The sequence below is a fragment of the Brassica rapa genome, chromosome A07 (genome assembly GCF_000309985.2).
Source record: "Brassica rapa cultivar Chiifu-401-42 chromosome A07, CAAS_Brap_v3.01, whole genome shotgun sequence".
In the NCBI taxonomy this organism is placed as follows: Eukaryota; Viridiplantae; Streptophyta; class Magnoliopsida; order Brassicales; family Brassicaceae; genus Brassica; species Brassica rapa.
In genome coordinates, this window is record NC_024801.2 from 26,956,095 (window position 1) to 26,973,994 (window position 17,900).

The following is a 17,900-nucleotide window of genomic DNA, read 5'->3' on the forward strand; positions in this document are numbered from 1 at the left end:
ATCAACCATTTTTAATAGTGGAATGAGCAACACACAAAATGGAAACCAAGATGAAAATTTTATATTTTTGTTATATATATTTAAGTAAGTAAATTTTGAAACTTAAACTATCTTCTACATTTAAATTACTCAATAAAAATAATTAAAACTTGAATATTTTTTCAAAAAATTACTTGTAAAATACAATTTCGCTTAAACCGCATTATCTGCAATTATTGATATCTCCATGTTCTGTTGGGCATCTTCTCCACTAATCTTTCATGTGATTGATGTAACCATCAAGTCACTGCATCACCGTAGTGTACTATCGTCCCTTTGATGAGTTCATGAAGAAGATCAGCTCACTGTCCGTGCTTATATTAGCGGGACTCCTTTTTCGTGTCGCTTCTCACTTGTCCTGCTTGGTTAGGTCAGTGTATTTAAGCTTCGTTAAATCTTCTTTGTAGCTTCTCCGATGGATCCCAATCTTTTCAACTATTTTTCATCTTTTCTATTATATGATACCATTTTTATAACAGTTATCTGTTAAAGTGCTATCTTGTTTATTTCGAAATTAACAAAGAAGTATAATTTCCAAAAAGTGTGATAAAATGTAAAGTAATATATTTCTGTTTATTCACTCTGAGGTTCTTATATATACATGTATGTATGCAAAGATATATAATCTACTTTCATAAACAGAGAGATCTCTGTGAGATGGCAAAATAAATACATGAGATTGCAAAGTAAATACTAGTAAATGTCAACTATATCAATCAACGGTTTGTCAAAAAACTATACCAATCAACAGGATTGATATGTCAATGTAATGCGTGGCTAAACACTACACTTCGCAATAGACTTATGTCTCTTAAAAAAGGTTACGTCCAATAAGGATTTTGACAATTTTTTTGGGAAAAAAGGTCGTTGTTGATTGAAGTGGATAACCGGTAGAGGAGAAAAAAAATGTCATTGTCTTCAATTTATGATAGCAACCAAACCAAACTCTACATAAAAACATATATTAATATGTATATATAAATATCTATATTTGGGAAGCTTGAGGACTATTTATATCTATCTTCCAAAGCTTTCAAGAAAAACAAGACTTTTGTTTTCACACACGGAGACACTACGACTACATTGCAAGACTCATCATAATATGGTTTCTTATCTTTTTCTCTCTTCTTCGTCGATATTATTTTGGTTCAGTTTATTTCTTGTGTTGTTGTTTACGACAACCACAAATGCTTTAGTGAAACTTCCAGAAAATATAACTATTCCGGCGGTAATTGTGTTCGGAGATTCAATTGTCGATGCCGGAAATAACGATGATATGATAACGGAGGCTAGATGTGATTATCCTCCTTATGGTATTGATTTCGACGGTGGAGTTGCTACGGGAAGATTCTCCAATGGCAAAGTTCCCACTGATATTCTAGGTTTGTTTAATTACCTCTAGGTTTTTCCTTCGTTGATACATTTATAAACGTGTTACAGAGCATTAATCATACACTAATACTACTATTTAGTGGATAGCTAGCTATACAATGCATTGAATAGCTGGTTAACGACTTGCAACCCGTGAATAGTTTTACTACACTCTTAAAGTGATCTGTACAAAAAAAAAGTTCAGACACCAAGTTGCAACTTTTTCTTTTGGCAACTATACATTATTAAACAGCAAGTACGCTTTGACCAAATAAGAAAAGAACACCAAGTTGCAACTTAGTGAAATATGTTTTTCTTGGGTTTTATAGCGGAAGAATTAGGGCTTAAACCAAGTATACCGGCATATCGAGATCCAAATCTAAAACCGGAAGATCTCCTAACCGGTGTAACATTTGCTTCTGGTGGTGCTGGTTATGTCCCTTTCACAACACAAATAGCGGTAGCTACTCTTCACTTCTATTGTTTTATATTTATGTGAAGTTTTTTAAAAAAATCACTAATATATTATTTGAATCGTTAAAGGGAGGAATACCATTATCGCAACAACTGAAATATTTTGAAGAATATATAGAGAAATTGAATGGAATGGTTGGAGAAGAGAGGACAAAGTTCATACTCAAGAATAGCATGTTCGTTGTTATATGTGGTAGCAACGATATTGCAAACGACTTCTTTGGTCTCCCTACGGTTCGTCTCCAATACACCGTTGATTCTTTCACTGCTCTTATGGCCGACAATGCTCGCTCTTTTGCTAAGGTAAATAGTATTAATGTAATTAGTGATATCTTCAGAAATTTATTTCAGAATTGTATTTTAATCTTTTTTGTTTTTCATATGGTTTTGGTAGTCACTCTACGGATATGGAGCAAGAAGAATACTTATGTTTGGTGCACCACCAATAGGATGTGTTCCTTCGCAGAGAACTGTAGCAGGAGGACCTACAAGAGATTGTGTTGTTAGGTTTAATGATGCATCAAAACTTTTCAATGCTAAGCTCAGTGGAAACATAGATGTCTTATCAAGAACCTTACTTGACTCGAAATTAATCTATGTCGATATCTACAGTCCTCTTCTTGATCTCATATTAAACCCTGGACAATATGGTAAACATTCATTACTTCCTTTTTCATGAAACTATTAGTTTCTTAAAACAAAATTAATTATTTTACTCAAAACTAATAATATTTGTGGGTATTATTTATAGGATTTAAGGTGAGCAATTTAGGATGTTGCGGAACCGGACTAATAGAAGTGACGGCGCTATGCAACAACTATACATCTGCTGTATGTCCCATAAGATCGGATTATGTGTTTTGGGACAGTTTTCATCCCACTGAAACAGCTTACAGAATTATAGTTGCAAAACTTCTTGATAGATATCTCAGCAGAATTGTCTAGTTAATCGATTAATAACACCTACATGTTCGTCACACTATTTATGATTATTTGAATTATAATTATAAACTAAAGATAAACTCAACTTATTTTTTTGTCTATTTTCTCCTTTTTCATGATTTGTAATTGTCTTTCATGGTTGTATAAACAATATTAATATTTTCTAAATGCTTTATGATTGTTCAAAACTCCGGCAAATCTTGTTCTTTTCCATTTTCTACAATAATACTAACGAAGAATAAGATTGCTACTGGTCATAGAGTCCTGATTGGGACTCAAAACTTTATTGCAAGGATTAAATACCAAACAAAAAAACTGGGTGTATCCTGAACAAAGAAAAATCAAATAAAACAAAAAATGGCCAACGAATTTTAAAAACGAACAATAAAGTCCAACAGAAAGGTTTGAAGCCCAATCATAATTATGGGCTTAGCTTCCTTTAAATAATTACCCAAATGGGTTTGAAGCCCAATCAGAAGTGAAGTTTCGGACTTCGATAAGGAATTTGTTGGGATATAGTGGTAAGAGACTGAAGTCTCTCTGCAAGCTAGAGTTCTTCAACAGATGAAGACAAAAAGTCTTTAGTGACAGATAAATGTTACTTGGAACACATTGTATAAACCATCAAACGTTTTAGACAAAAAATAAACACAATGCACTTTTTCCTCGAGGAGTGACTGATATTTGAGATGTTATACTTATACATGAAGTACGATGGTTCTGTAAGGAGAACACGGCCACAGATCCGCGGACACCGGTGTAGGTAGGCCGTGTGTTTGTTGAAGGATTTCAGATGAACAAATAATAAAATAAAGGTGAAAATTGTAATTTAGTCACATGATTTTTTTTTTGGTGGTAAAAGAAATGAAAATAGCAATTTCAGAATCCCCATAACTCATAGAGTAATAGTATAGTTTTAAGGAGTTTACGTGGCTAATCTAGTTACTTATTCTTGAATCTTCCGCTACTCTACTATTAAGTGTACCGTTTCCTTATATATTAGGTCAATCGTTATACATACAAAAACCATTCCAAGTTTTTTTTTTCTTTTCTTCTCATAGTCACCATTCCAAAAGCTTTGTTTCAAAAAAGATACATAGAGCAACAATGAAAAGATACATTACTTCTTCTAGAAGACTTTTTATGTGTGTTCTCTTTATGGTGTTGTTATCTGAGACAATCACAAACGCTTTGGTGAAACTGCCGGCAAACAAAACGATACCGGCAATAATAGTGTTTGGAGATTCAATTGTTGATGCCGGAAATAACGATGACATTACGACAACGTTGGCCAGATGCAATTATCCACCTTATGGAATTGATTTTGACGGTGGAATCCCTACCGGAAGGTTTTCCAACGGCAAAGTTCCAACTGATTTTATAGGTAAAGTTCACTTTGCTTTCTTTGGTATATTTGATTAAATTATATATATCGATATTTTCCTTAAAGATAACAACTAAACGATCCTTTAGTTAAACTTAAAACTATAGAAAGTCATTTTCTCCGGTTAGAATTTTTTTGTATAGTGTATACAGTAGAGTACCTCAGTGACTAAGTGACTACTGACTAGCTAATGACGTGTTGTATGTAATTTACATATGGATGATAAAATGGTAAGATCACGATTTAATACTAGACGCATTAAACTCGGTGACTAATGTCAAGATGACATTTAATTCAGTGGTTGAGTATTTCTCCGTAACATGTGATCAGTTTTTTTTTCAGTTTTCAAGTAAGTGTCATTTTCTTGTGTTTAACTTCGTAATAAAAAACTGAAAAAAAACTTAAGGTCAAAGAAACCTTTAACATAAATTATTAGTCGTTATAATTTAGTTTCTTGCTTGTTATAGCGGAAGAACTGGGAATTAAACCAAGTGTACCGGCATATCGAGATCCGACTTTAAAACCTGAAGATCTCTTAACCGGTGTAACATTTGCGTCTGGTGGTGCTGGTTACGTTCCTCTCACAAGCCAACTATCGGTGAGGCTGACAATATATTTATACAAATATGTTTATTTCTAACGCTTTTGATTATTGTTGTTTTTATAGGGAGGAATATCACTATCACAGCAACTGAAATTGTTTGAAGAATATATAGAGAAACTGAACGAAATGGTTGGTGAAGAGAGGACAAAGTTCATAATGCAAAATAGTTTGTTCATGGTTATATGCGGTAGTAATGATATAGCAAATACATACTTTGCCCTTCCTTCTGTGCAACGCCAATACAACGTCGATTCCTTTACCACTCTTATGGCTGACAAGGCTCAATCTTTTGCTCAAGTATGAAAATAATTAATAAACTATAGCTATAGTTTTTTAAAATATTCAGTAAGCTACTTATTGATAGTAACTCTTTTTATTTTCTCTCTCTTAAGCTTTGTCTTTTTAATGATGTGGTATTAACAGAAACTACATGAATATGGAGCGAGAAGAATACAAGTATTCGGGGTGCCGCCACTAGGATGTGTGCCTTCACAGAGAACAGTGGCAGGAGGACCAACTAGGAGTTGTGTTGGAAGGTTCAATGATGCAACAAAGCTCTACAATGCTAAGCTTTCTGCAAATTTGGATTCTTTGTCAAGAAACTTACGTGAAAATACATTAATTTACATCGATATATATGGTTCTCTTCTTGATATCATTCTAGATCCTCAACAATATGGTAAAACATTTTTCTCTTTTTTTTTCCTGCTGGTCCTATCTTATATATATTACTATTAATATTTTGATTCTCAAACCTCTCTATTTTATCCCCCAAAACAATAAAACCGTATGTTTATCATGATATATGTGACAGGATTTCAAGTGGTTGATAGAGGGTGTTGCGGAACCGGACTAATTGAAGTTGCTGTGTTGTGTAACAATTTCACTGCTGACATATGTCCGAATAGACATGATCATGTGTTTTGGGATAGTTTTCATCCCACTGAGAAGACGTACAAGATTATGACCGCAAAATATTTTGAAAGAGTTCTCAACAAAATATTTTAGTTTATGGGTTGCACATGCAAGTTGTAATCTGAATGATCATTTTCCTCCTTTTTGGCTATTTATCATCTTATAAGACGTGATATCCTGATGTGCGTCTAAAAGCATATGATTATGAATTATGGGACAATTTCTATCCAACTAAAAAGAAACTTAGAGAGTTATGATTTAATATCTCTTTGTTATCTTGTTGGATGTTTTCTTGTGTTTTTTTTTTACTTTCTCTTATATATTCTTTTTTATATTATGATTTCGTTGCTCTGATTGCGATTATATTAGCCTAAGAGGTTTTAGCTAAATAGATTGAACATTATCAACTAAAAGTTCATAATGGAAATTGAAGAGCTAACTTTGCCGCAACATCCGGCCGCTATATGTTGATATCTTCTTTGGATGATAAATGGACGACGTCTGAACAACGCTCTCAGCTGTAATAAATCACATTGGTCGATACAATTTGCAATGCATGATGAACTTGATACGTACTCGATCTCTGAAATCAGGTTATAATTTGATCTGTGAAGGGAATTTGTGATACCCTAAACCTTCAGCTACTCTCCAGTGGCCACAGTAGCCCCATGTTCTTAAACCAGAGGAGGGGACTCTCTAGATAAGGCTCTACTAAATATTGCAAATATTTTCGCTATTCAATTGATTTGTGTATCATGTCAGAAATTTTGATTTGTGATTTAGTAATTAGGTTTAAGAACATTACATACATATATGTTGTATATTCTATAATCTTTATCGTGAGAGTAATAATACTTCTTCTAATTCATAATCTCTATACACAAATTCGGATCTAACATTAAACTATGTTTCTTAAGCTTCCAATGCCTTTGTTTTCGTTACTCTCTTATTATTAGTCTCTTCCAAGTTACAAGACTTCTTACTCTATTTCTAAGCCAATCTGTTGAACGTAGGTCCAAAAGCACTTGAATCTTTCTCTTCGTCTTCAAATAAAACATGCAAAGGAATAGAGTATGCAATGGGGAAACAGTGATCAGTGTTTGGCCACATTTTTGAGTTATATGAAATTTTAACAATTTTATCATAGTCTCGCATTAAGATTCTGGTCAATGTGTGTCCTCGGTCAAGATACGAATTAAGTTCAGATCTGAGGTTTCGATTAATTCAATAGGTTGTTGACATACTCTGGTTTGTAGTTGTGCACTTTCTTTTCATTTTTGTTACTTAAATGTAGTTGGACATTTAGAGATAAAAGAAAGCAGGAACAGACAAAGCCCAATCGGGAAACCTCATGGCCTATGAGAATGGTTTAGAAACCCTTATTATTTTCTTCTGAATGTACCTAGTTACTTTTTACTTTTTTTTTTCTTTTTACTATTTCTATAATATTATTTGCGATAGTAAAAACTCCTTATATATCACCTTCATTGAACAATGTCGTGTACATTCAGTACATACACATACATAGACGACACAATATCATCACATAGAGAAAGCTTCTAGAGAAACAAGGCTTCTTTCCAACAAAGATACATAGACGACACAATATCATCACATATAGCTTCTCTTCTTCTCCTTCTTCTTGGCGACAGTTACCGTTTTTCCTCTTTCTCGTGTTGTTATTTGAGATGACGACACAGGCTCTGTTGAACGTGCATACAAACAAAACGATCTCGGAGATAATAATGTTTGGAGATTCACTCGTTGATGCATATATAAGGAGGTAAATTTTTAATGGAGAGAGAACAAGGTTAGCGACTGTAGAATGATAAAACATAAAACTGATATATTCTTTACCGCAACAATAAATGGGTAACAACCAAACTCTCAAGGCTTCAACTAGCCACTCTATTTTATACTATTAGCATGTGTTTTCAGCTTTATGAAGCCTTTAACTAAAAACTATAAAATTCATTTTCTATTTACAAAAAAAAAAAAAAAAAAATTCATTTTCTCCAACTCCAATTTATTGTGTCCCGTTTAGTACTGGATAATATGTCAGTGAGTGTACACTTTTGTATGTAAATTACATTACTGATGAAAAGACATGTGATGGATCGAGGGACAAAAAAAAACTTCAGAAATAAATGGTACGACCACAACAATTCACAAAATTAATACTAACAATATTATTGGATGATTATAAGTAGCCGCACAAACAGGCCATTTAGTTCAGCGGTTGAATATTCAATATTTCCCCTAACATATGATTTATTCTTCTTCTTCGTTTATTTTATTTTTTATGTGTTATTATCCTAGGTTTATAAACGAATATGGAAACTGAAAGCATAACTTCAAATAAGTAAGGGCAAAGAAACCTTTAACATAAACCATAACAGGTGATATTTTTGTGATGTGGAAGTGAGGTTCATGTTTAAAAACCTTTAAGACTGGTGATGTGGTCGTTACATTCATTTTTTAACCAAATTATTCGAAGATTATCTAGAATAATTGGAGGAAATGGTTGGGGAAACGAGGACAGGAAACAGTTGGTTCTAGCAATGCATTAACCAACACCTGCTTTGGCCTTCATTCTGTTCAACGCCAATACGACGTCGCGTCCTTCAGTACTCATATGGCCGAGAAGATATGAAAACAATTAGTAGAAACTATTTTCTAATTTGTTAGAATTAGTCATCAAGCTATCAAAATTCCGTGCACACATTTTCGTAAGAATTTAGCATAGTATTATGATGCATCATTTTTGAATATAAAATACTTATTTAGATAGGTAATTGACCAAAGTTGCAAACGAGATAACTTGTAACTCTTTTATTTGGCTTTTTAATGATGTATTATTTTCAGAAATTACATGAATATGGAACAAGAAGAATACATGTGTTCTGTGCCCCGACACTAGGATGTGTGTCTTCACAGAAAACCTTATATAGCAAGAGGACCAGCAAGAAATATGTTAGCATTCTTAGTCAAAACTTTGGAAGATTTATATATACCTCACTACGCTATACAAAATTTAGTACTTATTATAGCTGATGGCACAAAAACAAATACGGAGACATAAAGTAGACTCTAGAGAATCACTCAAAAATGACAATGCTAGGTGCAGCTCTGTGTCGACGACACTCGATTAACACTCGAAGATCATTACTAGACCATGCATCATTTGTCTCAAGTAGTTCGAGCTATAATTCTTTAGCAACCAAATGAGCGAGCATGAAATACATACTTCGATCTTGTTTTTTATTAAACAATTGGTTGTACCTAGATTGATGACTAGTGACGAAATTACAAAAACCCGCTAGTCCATAGAAAAAATAAGTAAAGAAATTTAAAGATTCCATGCGAATGGGATACGAGAGAGGATTGTATGCTATAAGGCCTGGTTCAGGATTTTATAAAATATAGAAACCTCCGTCAAGAATTTTCTAATTATGAAAGAAAAATGGATATGTAACCCTAACCTCTAGATAGTTATAGAGTTTGTTATTTTGCGATGGGTATGATCAACACTTGAATTAATTAATTATATGGGTGATTTAATATTATTTATTTTAGCTGGGTATATATGATCAACTTTTAGACCTACTAATAAATGATCAATATAATATCTCAAATAATGAATACTTATCAAACCAGATTCTAAAAATCCAATTAATGACTATACATGTGTGGTGGTACGACGGACTTGGAAATGCGCCATGATCTGTCAAGTAGATAAATTGCATACATGTAGAACCTTGAGATATTTTACATAATTTATCTTTTTTTTAAACACACATAATTTATCTTCTAACCTCCGGAATTAGCCGGGTGTTCGGGCTTGGACGACCCGAGTTACAAAAACAAAAGGACATACCAATACAATAGCATAGACAAAGCTATGTCCTTCCTTTTGTCTTTGCTGTACGTGGGACTAAGCTACTACGCCAAGTTTGTCGCTGTCGAGTTGTTATATTATATATAAACAACTGCGATACATTTAGGGGATCTATCTTCAACGATATGCGAATACAATATATAGCATAGACTGTAGATTAATTGTAGTATAAGATGACCCATAATTACGTTAGGTTTCTTATCTTTTTCCACGACTTTAAATATGTTATGAATACCACAACATTTCTCCTAGCTAATTTCCAACTTCAGTTCACGATTTATTATTTTTTGAAAAATATGAACTTTAAAAAGTGGAACTGTCTTCAGTTTTATAATGGCATCAAACAACAAACGCTGCAAAGCAACTTCACACATGCATTTATGTATATATATTTGCCTTTTTGCACATAATTATAAAAACAAAATTATGTTAGATAGTGGTTGGCGATAATGTGGTTGTATCATTAAATAAGTTCCACATTCTAGTAGCCTTATCGATATAACTCATAAATTCTTAGTTAACTTGATTTATCAGCTAGTACTAGACCGCTGGCTTGCTATTTATAATCTACAATTATTACATTTGGACCATCGCTGAACAGAAATCAATAAGAGCAAGCTTTTGTCCAAATACACAAACTTTTTCCTATTATATTTTCTGATACCCCAATTTCTGTCTTTTTAATGCCGCTTTTTATACCTTTTATATCACGTGTATATATATAGAAAGCTACCTTCTTCACACCAGTTTTGCGGTAGTATCCCCTGTTGCGTGTGATCCACATAGCTATCCTACACCTTCGTTGGTTTTTCGGTCATCCGTAGAACTGTAAAATATGTTAGGGATTTTGAGTAATACTAGTTTTTAATAAATTAGGGATATATATGTATTAACTTTTATAATTTTGGGGATCCAAGAATAATCCTTCACTTAGCTATGTCTCTAACCGGCCATGGTTACGGAAGAGACCAATGATCATACCAACAAGATCTTATAAGTTGTTGAGCTTGATAGGATCAAGAAGTCTTGGTTGTATTAATTATGATTACATTGAAGTTGTAGCTCGGTTACAATTTAATTGCATCACACATGCTCAAAGATTCTAGCATGAGATTCTTTAGTTAAGTAGTTATATCGCATTTCAATGTAACCTAGCTGACGGATTAGATTATAGTAAGTGGATTACAAATGTCTAATATGTCTACGTTTATCATTATTATAATTAATTAACACCGGACGATTTGTTGTTTTAATATATTAACCCTAAGAAATTAAGTCTATTGCTTTTAAAAAGACTTTGCAATTGAACCAAACATAATCAAATCGAATAATCTTAATTAAAATAAAGTTGATAGAATTAAAACTTTGAACCAATCCTATACTAAATATTAAATCAACCGAAATGAAAAGAGTTACAAATTACATTTAAAATTTATTAATTAATTAGATTAAAATATAAATCGAAGAGACTGATTTAAAATAAATTTTGTAAAATGATCAGTACGAATATACATATATCCTTGAAACAATCCTAAACTAAATTTAAATCACTGAAATGATTTTTTTTATCAAATCCATGTAAAATGGTTTATTGACTATATGAAATATATTTAAGTTTTCTGTTTTATAAATATAAGACAAAAAAGATTATAAATCTACTAATTTTATCATAACTAAACCAAATTTCCATTCAAACATATTATTTCAATTATTTTTACTTTTTCCATTTCACATTAAGTGTCATTGAAGAATAAAATTTTGTTACAAAATAAATGTTATTTTTAGAATTTCAATGCACTTTATATCATTAATTTATCTATTTTATATTATAAATTAAGAAAAATAAAATTCAAAAATTAAGTAAAGGAAAAACAGAAAATTTAACTCTTTTCTAATTAGCGTGAAAAAATCTAGAAGATATCAAATTTGAAACGGAGATAGTAGTATTTATTATGAACAAGATAAAATGAGAAAAAATAAAACCAAATGTCTAATCTCTTGTTGTAAGCTTGTAGCTATTCTCTTTTAACAAAAAAAAAAGGCCTAGATATTCTTCAATTAAATAATTTTTTGTGGTATGTTACATGAAAGCACGATGAACAATTCCATGATAGATTCCACAACAGAATGTGATATACGTAGCAAGTTGAATATTCAATTAATGCGTTCTGCTTTCACAGAGCAGAGAGTATTTACTTCTCTTATGAGGATGTCATCTAAATATTACAGCGACTATAATTTCCGGTTAATTAGATCCTAATATTTAACCAATCCTATATGCAATCACACTCATGCTGGCAATACGTGTTTCGACATAGACCCTAATATTTATGTCTTCGCCTGTTATATTAAAAAAAACTAGTATGTTTGAGATTAAATACACTATCTCAGTTGTTTTCTACGATTAAAATAAGTACTCAATCTACTACATCTAAAAATACTTCAATAAACTGGTTAATCCTGTCTTGTCTGAAGTCTACCACAAGTCCACAGCATCTCCACCACGCAATGCATATATATACATGCGTGTGTGTCTATATATGAACAAGCCTGATGACATACAAGAAAAGTTAATATAATTTTCTCTCTTTGTCCTGGTTCAAAGCAAACATTTCTTTTATTAAAATCTTGTTTTATTTTACGTTACAATAAAGCAAATATGAAAGACAATACAAGCTGGTCTTGTTTTTGCTTTTCACTGAAACTATGCTTGTTGTCCGTTCTCTTTCTCACTGAGACACTCGTCGCCATAAAGCTGCCGCCAAACTTGACGTTTCCAGCGCTAATAGCTTTCGGTGACTCCATTGTCGACACCGGAAATAATAACAATGTCAAAACCGTAGTTAAGTGCGATTTTCAGCCTTACGGTATCAATTTCCAAGGCGGCGTTCCCACCGGGAGATTTTGCGACGGACGAGTCCCTCCCGATTTGATTGGTTCATTCTCGTGATTCTCTTAATTTCTAGATATTATTCTACTCGTAGTTTTTTCAGCTCTAATGAAAAAAGAGATGTCAACTGAAACATAGATTTCTTCATTTATATTACGACTTATTCGGATATGACCGGGTTTGAAATTTTGAGAACAATAAGCATTTACTAAAAAATTAATAATTAAAAAAAAATTAGAAGACTATACTTATAATTATTTTCAAAAAAAAAATGGAAACCAGAACTGACTGAGCTATGCCGAGATTTGATTAGGACACAAGTGATGTACATGTTAGTAATGCCTGCAAATCATTTGAGCAATCATTTTTTTTTTTTTTTGCTCATTTCTGGACAGTTAAAGACAAGGCTAGAAACATTCACTCAATATGCATACCAACTTTTGTTAGGATTAGGAAAGCTAGTGTTCCACGGAATATTGTTTTTCTTTCTTTAAAGTTGAAAATGACGCTATTTGTCTTTATGCTTTCTTCTTATTTGCAGCCGAAGAATTGGGAATAAAATCAGTTGTACCTGCATATCTCGATCCAAGTTTAAAGACTGAAGATCTTTTAACCGGTGTATCATTTGCGTCGGGAGGTTCTGGTTATGATCCTTTAACACCCAAACTCGTGGTAATACTATATATTATACGTAATCAGACGATCATATAGTGTTCTTTTTAATAATTGTAAGCTAACTCCTATAATATGGAAATATTTGATTTGATATTTACCTATCTAACTTGGTCTTGTTTTGTATTTATTGATGGTTTTAGGCAGTAATTTCATTAGAAGATCAATTAAAATATTTCGAGGAGTACATAGAGAAAGTGAAGAATATAGTTGGGGAAGAAAGAAAAGGGTTCATATTAGCCAACAGCTTATTCTTATTGGTCGCAGGCAGTGACGACATAGCCAATACTTACTATGTTCTCCGTGCAAGACCTCATTACGACGTCGACTCGTACACTACTCTTATGGTCAACTCTGCCTCCGATTTTGTGAACGTAAGCTAGCTTCTCTCATATTTTACGTATTTCTACATATATATATGTAGCCCACTATTCCACAATGTAGTATGCTGTAGCTAGTTTTGTTGAAAGAGTAAACAAAATAACCATTTACAGTTTACTGCATGAGTCAAAAATAACGTAAAAGATAACCTAAAAGTAGTAAGAATCTAACAATATGTTATTATTCAGTGACTAATAATTCTATTTATGTTATGTAATCTTTTATGACGACGGCTCAGAATATTTGTAGCGTACCGTTTTTTACAGCAGGTGTAGTGTTTTCTTTTTTTCAAAGAACAGGATGTATAATTCGAAAGAATTATATAACTATGAGCATCTTAAAATTTAAACTATGATAAGTATTACTAAAATATCAAATTTATGGCCACCTACCAAGTACTCTCATATTTCATATCAATTATAATTTCTTTTAAGATGTTTAGACATTTTTGTTCCCATGAAGGACAATCAGATAGGAAAAACAAATTACCAAACCAAATATTTTATATTTATTCGTGACACGAATACTGGCGGTACCATGTATAGATTGATCATGTGTCTAATTTTTTTTCCTTCTTTCATCTCTGCTAGAATATGTAAATATATGTGGATTGAGTTTTCTAATGTTGCTTAATTTTTTTGGATAAAAGTATAGTAAAGGGGTCATAGGAGAACAGAACCGTGAATCTTAGAACTAAGATGGGGCAATGTTATCCGTTTGAGCCAAATAGCTTGTTGTTAATAAAATTTAAATTAGCTACTCATCAATTATAATGACAGAAACTATACGGATATGGAGTGAGAAGAATAGCCGTGTTTGGTGCACCACCACTTGGTTGTGTACCATCACAGAGAACCTTAGGAGGAGGTCTTTTGAGAGAATGTGCTGAGAATTACAACGAAGCAGCAAAGCTTTTTAATTCAAAGATCTCCCCAAAATTGGATTTGATGCAAAAAACTCTACCGGGTATCAAACCGGTCTACATTAATATCTATGACCCTCTTCTCGATATAATCCAGAGTCCTGCAAAATACGGTAACACCTTACAATTTTTATTTAATCTCTTGTACTAGATTTTTGTCTTTGATATAAAATATGTACTAAGTCTTTGAGTTGTTGTAGGATTTGGAGTGTCTAATAAAGGATGCTGTGGAACCGGAGTCATAGAAGTTGCTGTCCTGTGCAATAAAATCACATCTTCTGTATGTCCCGACGTGTCTAGCCATGTGTTTTGGGACAGTTATCATCCCACAGAGAAAACTTACAAAGTGTTAATCTCACTGTTGATTAGCAAATTTGTTGATCAGTTTGTCTAAATTTAAATCCAAAGTTCATTTCCTAGTAGTGATTGACTATATTTAATCATGTTTTGTCTGTATATTGTATTCGCTCAAAATAAAATTTGTTGATCAGTTTGTATTCGGATATTGTATTCGCTCAAAATAAAATTAATATATATACTGGTGTTTCGTACTTTGGAGAAATCAGTTAAGAGTTTAGCGCAATCATCTTAAGAGATTACATGCACACTAATGGAGAGGTTCCACATGTTTCCTTCCTAAGTTTGGTTCTGTTCCTCTGCATGATCGGCTCACCAACCACGGCCAATGAACATGCATGCTCTTCTAATTAAGGATATTACTCGCGTGCACCTTTCTATGGATATTACTCGCGTGCACCTTCGAAAACACTTCCAACGCCTTATCAAACTTTCTTAAGTTTGTGTATCTATCTTTTGTAGGCACCAAATTTACTATATAGGCAAATTTGATATGTAAAGCAAAAAATTTACAAATAACATGAATAAAAAATATAATAATATAATACCAAAGTTGAAAAAGAACTAGGTTGAAGCAGAGTCGAGATTAGATATCTTTCCTTAATCCTTTAAACGCCCGTAGTGTGCCGGTTTGATACGTTTAAGAATCCCAGGATACAACTGCCTATATCTTCAGTCTCACAGCACTTGAGAACCAAAGCCTGTCGAACTTATTTCTATGTTATACTCTCAGACACAAAACAAAAAAAAATAGGAGAAAGTGGTTTTGTTTGTATTGGATGTGTATATAGAATGAGAAGAGCATGGTTTTATATAGCCTCATAAAATAACGTGCATCACAAAGCACTAAATGGAGATTTTAATTTTGATTCTATCATGATTATGAAATCATGGGCTGTATTGATTCTCCATATGTTACAGCATTGAATCCAAAATCAAATTCATTATTGGTCAAAGACGTTAGTCAAAGAAGAGAGACAAAGAGATCTTTTGCTTTATTATTTGTAAGATAATTAGCAATAGACTTTGGGCTAAGCAAATAAATCTCAGTCCAGCCCAAGCATCTCTTTACTTAACACACCAAAGTGTTTACAAAGTTTTTTTATAACTTTGTTATAACTTCTCCATTTTAAACACAAGAGGTTTCTTACCTCACAGTTCTAATATAGATATTTTACAAATAATCTATTTTAGACTTTCATTTCTCATTCAAACGAACTTCGTTTTTGATATATGATTACACTATACCATAGTGCTCATAACAATAAATCCTACGATTCCACAATCCGGTCATTTCGACAATCAAATTGCTCGAAAAATTTACCGGAATATTGGCCATAGCCATTTGTCCAAAAAACAGTTCCAACATCTTTATGTTACTTTGTTTGGTTTGCTCTTCAAATTTCAGAAGGGATTGCACATCTTATGTCGGATGTTGCATTAACATTTGTAATCGTTTAAGATTATCAATGAAAATCATGTTGTGAACAAAAAAAAAAAAAAACATGCATGCTCTAGCTAGTACCGAACAAACCTTTACTCGTGCCAACTTCCCTAAAGGATTTCATTTTTGGTACCTCAACCGCAGCTTTTCAGGTGTCATACCTGATCAGATAGTACATTATATTATATATACCCTTGTACGAACTGACCAGTTCTATTGAACCGGTCCTAGCTACAAAGATTGAATAAAAACCTCCCTTCCTAAAAAACAGCCTGTACTTTTGAGAAAATATCAGTCATACATATCGTATTCACAGCGAAGATATGTAATACAATGTTGTAAAGTTGATTTTTTTTTCTAAAACAATTAATATATGTGCAAACACAGTTATTGAATGTTAGTGATTTTTGTAGTTAATAAAATAAATAGGTTCAAGGAGAGGATCTAGGCGAGCAAGACACAAGTCTTGTATTGGCGCTCGGATCACCATTCAGCGCAGAACATACTATATTCAGAAGCATATCTTGATCTTGCACCAAGCAGTTTGTTGTGTGGACAAACAATGTTTGTTTTTTAGTTTAATTTGATAGTTATGTTATTTGATTTACCTGAAAATGTTTATTTGTTTTACTCTTTGTGCAATGATAAGGTAAACGTTACTGCATCGGTATTTTCATTGGTCATTGATGGATACAAGGCGAGTTCGGGAATGTACTACGTCAACTAAACAAATAATTTGACGCGTCACGAAAAAATTTCAGCAGTGGTACTCGAGTTTCCTCTACGCAGGACTGAAAGATCTTGAGTTTGAGCACGATGACCACAATGAGTTGTAGAGAGAATTTTATGCAGACTTTGGAAACTTGAGTCGTAAATTATATCCACAAAAACTCTAACAACTTATGCAGTAGATTTTGTATCTTCTCTTGATATGTCTGTCAACTATCACGCGTTGAATTAATTTGTTAGGTTGACCATAGCTGTCCACAGATTATAAAGTTAGTGTTGTATATTTCGGGGGTGTAACTACTAGAATTATAATTCCGAAACTTAAACACGGCTTTCCAAAAGATTTCATAAGTGGTAACTTCAAACACGGCTTTCCAAAAGATTTCATAAGTGGTTAAAAAGCTATGATATTTTAATGCATGCAGTAATCAACACTTACCCTAAACATTATAAATTAAAAACTATATAAATTAATATTTGATAAATTATTAAATATTATAAATTAATAAATTTTTTCAATCCCAAATTGAAACGGTGTAAAATATAACAATATTCGATAAAATAATAAAATAATAATATTAAAAAACTTGTAAGTAAATATCTGGTTTTATTAAAATCATAAATTAATAATTATCATACTTATAAATATTATATAGACATATACTTGATAACTCTATAAATTATATTATTAATAACTCTATAAATTAATAAATTTTATAGTGCCAACACTATTAATTTATAGATTTTTTATTGTACATTGTAAACGATATTAAGAAAATGGTTAAATTTTAATTCTACTATTATTCCATTACTGGAACACAATAGTATCATTATTATTTAATTTACTTATTTAGACGTAAAAAGACAAAACTATAACA

General features: G+C 32.3%; 3 protein-coding genes across 4 annotated transcripts; all 3 read left to right on the forward strand.

Moving 5' to 3' along the window:
* Window positions 1-857: 857 nt before the first annotated feature.
* Window positions 858-2,994, forward strand: LOC103832038 (GDSL esterase/lipase EXL1). 2 transcript variants are annotated; one of them, XM_009107997.3, is made up of 6 exons: window positions 873-1,144; window positions 1,236-1,421; window positions 1,740-1,870; window positions 1,954-2,187; window positions 2,279-2,534; window positions 2,636-2,994. In XM_009107997.3, the coding sequence occupies exons 2-6, from the start codon at window positions 1,316-1,318 to the stop codon at window positions 2,827-2,829; spliced, it is 921 nt and encodes a 306-aa protein (XP_009106245.2). In that variant the 5' UTR covers window positions 873-1,144; window positions 1,236-1,315; the 3' UTR covers window positions 2,830-2,994. The 2 variants fall into 2 exon arrangements, with proteins under 2 accessions (XP_033132107.1, XP_009106245.2); XM_033276216.1 differs by having other exon boundaries at window positions 858-1,421.
* A 253-nt stretch (window positions 2,995-3,247) lies between these two features.
* On the forward strand, window positions 3,248-6,066 carry LOC103832039 (GDSL esterase/lipase EXL2). Its single transcript, XM_009107998.3, has 5 exons — window positions 3,248-4,210; window positions 4,678-4,808; window positions 4,878-5,111; window positions 5,238-5,493; window positions 5,629-6,066. Exons 1-5 carry the CDS (start codon window positions 3,934-3,936, stop codon window positions 5,820-5,822), a joined length of 1,092 nt encoding a protein of 363 aa, XP_009106246.1. The 5' UTR covers window positions 3,248-3,933; the 3' UTR covers window positions 5,823-6,066.
* A 6,095-nt stretch (window positions 6,067-12,161) lies between these two features.
* On the forward strand, window positions 12,162-15,044 carry LOC103832040 (GDSL esterase/lipase EXL3). The gene is made up of 5 exons (XM_009107999.3): window positions 12,162-12,563; window positions 13,059-13,189; window positions 13,333-13,563; window positions 14,350-14,605; window positions 14,693-15,044. Exons 1-5 carry the CDS (start codon window positions 12,287-12,289, stop codon window positions 14,884-14,886), a joined length of 1,089 nt encoding a protein of 362 aa, XP_009106247.1. The 5' UTR covers window positions 12,162-12,286; the 3' UTR covers window positions 14,887-15,044.
* Window positions 15,045-17,900: the final 2,856 nt, after the last annotated feature.

Coding starts and splice junctions, on each gene's coding strand:
- LOC103832038 (XM_033276216.1), top strand. CDS start 1,142: ATGGTTTCTTATCTTTTTCTCTCTTCTTCGTCGATATTATTTTGGTTC. Junction 1,871..1,953: donor CTTTCACAACACAAATAGCG/GTAGCTACTCTT, acceptor GAATCGTTAAAG/GGAGGAATACCATTATCGCA. Junction 2,535..2,635: donor ATTAAACCCTGGACAATATG/GTAAACATTCAT, acceptor TATTATTTATAG/GATTTAAGGTGAGCAATTTA.
- LOC103832040 (XM_009107999.3), top strand. CDS start 12,287: ATGAAAGACAATACAAGCTGGTCTTGTTTTTGCTTTTCACTGAAACTA. Junction 12,564..13,058: donor AGTCCCTCCCGATTTGATTG/GTTCATTCTCGT, acceptor TCTTATTTGCAG/CCGAAGAATTGGGAATAAAA. Junction 13,190..13,332: donor CTTTAACACCCAAACTCGTG/GTAATACTATAT, acceptor TGATGGTTTTAG/GCAGTAATTTCATTAGAAGA.
- LOC103832039 (XM_009107998.3), top strand. CDS start 3,934: ATGAAAAGATACATTACTTCTTCTAGAAGACTTTTTATGTGTGTTCTC. Junction 4,211..4,677: donor AGTTCCAACTGATTTTATAG/GTAAAGTTCACT, acceptor TGCTTGTTATAG/CGGAAGAACTGGGAATTAAA. Junction 5,112..5,237: donor AGGCTCAATCTTTTGCTCAA/GTATGAAAATAA, acceptor TGGTATTAACAG/AAACTACATGAATATGGAGC.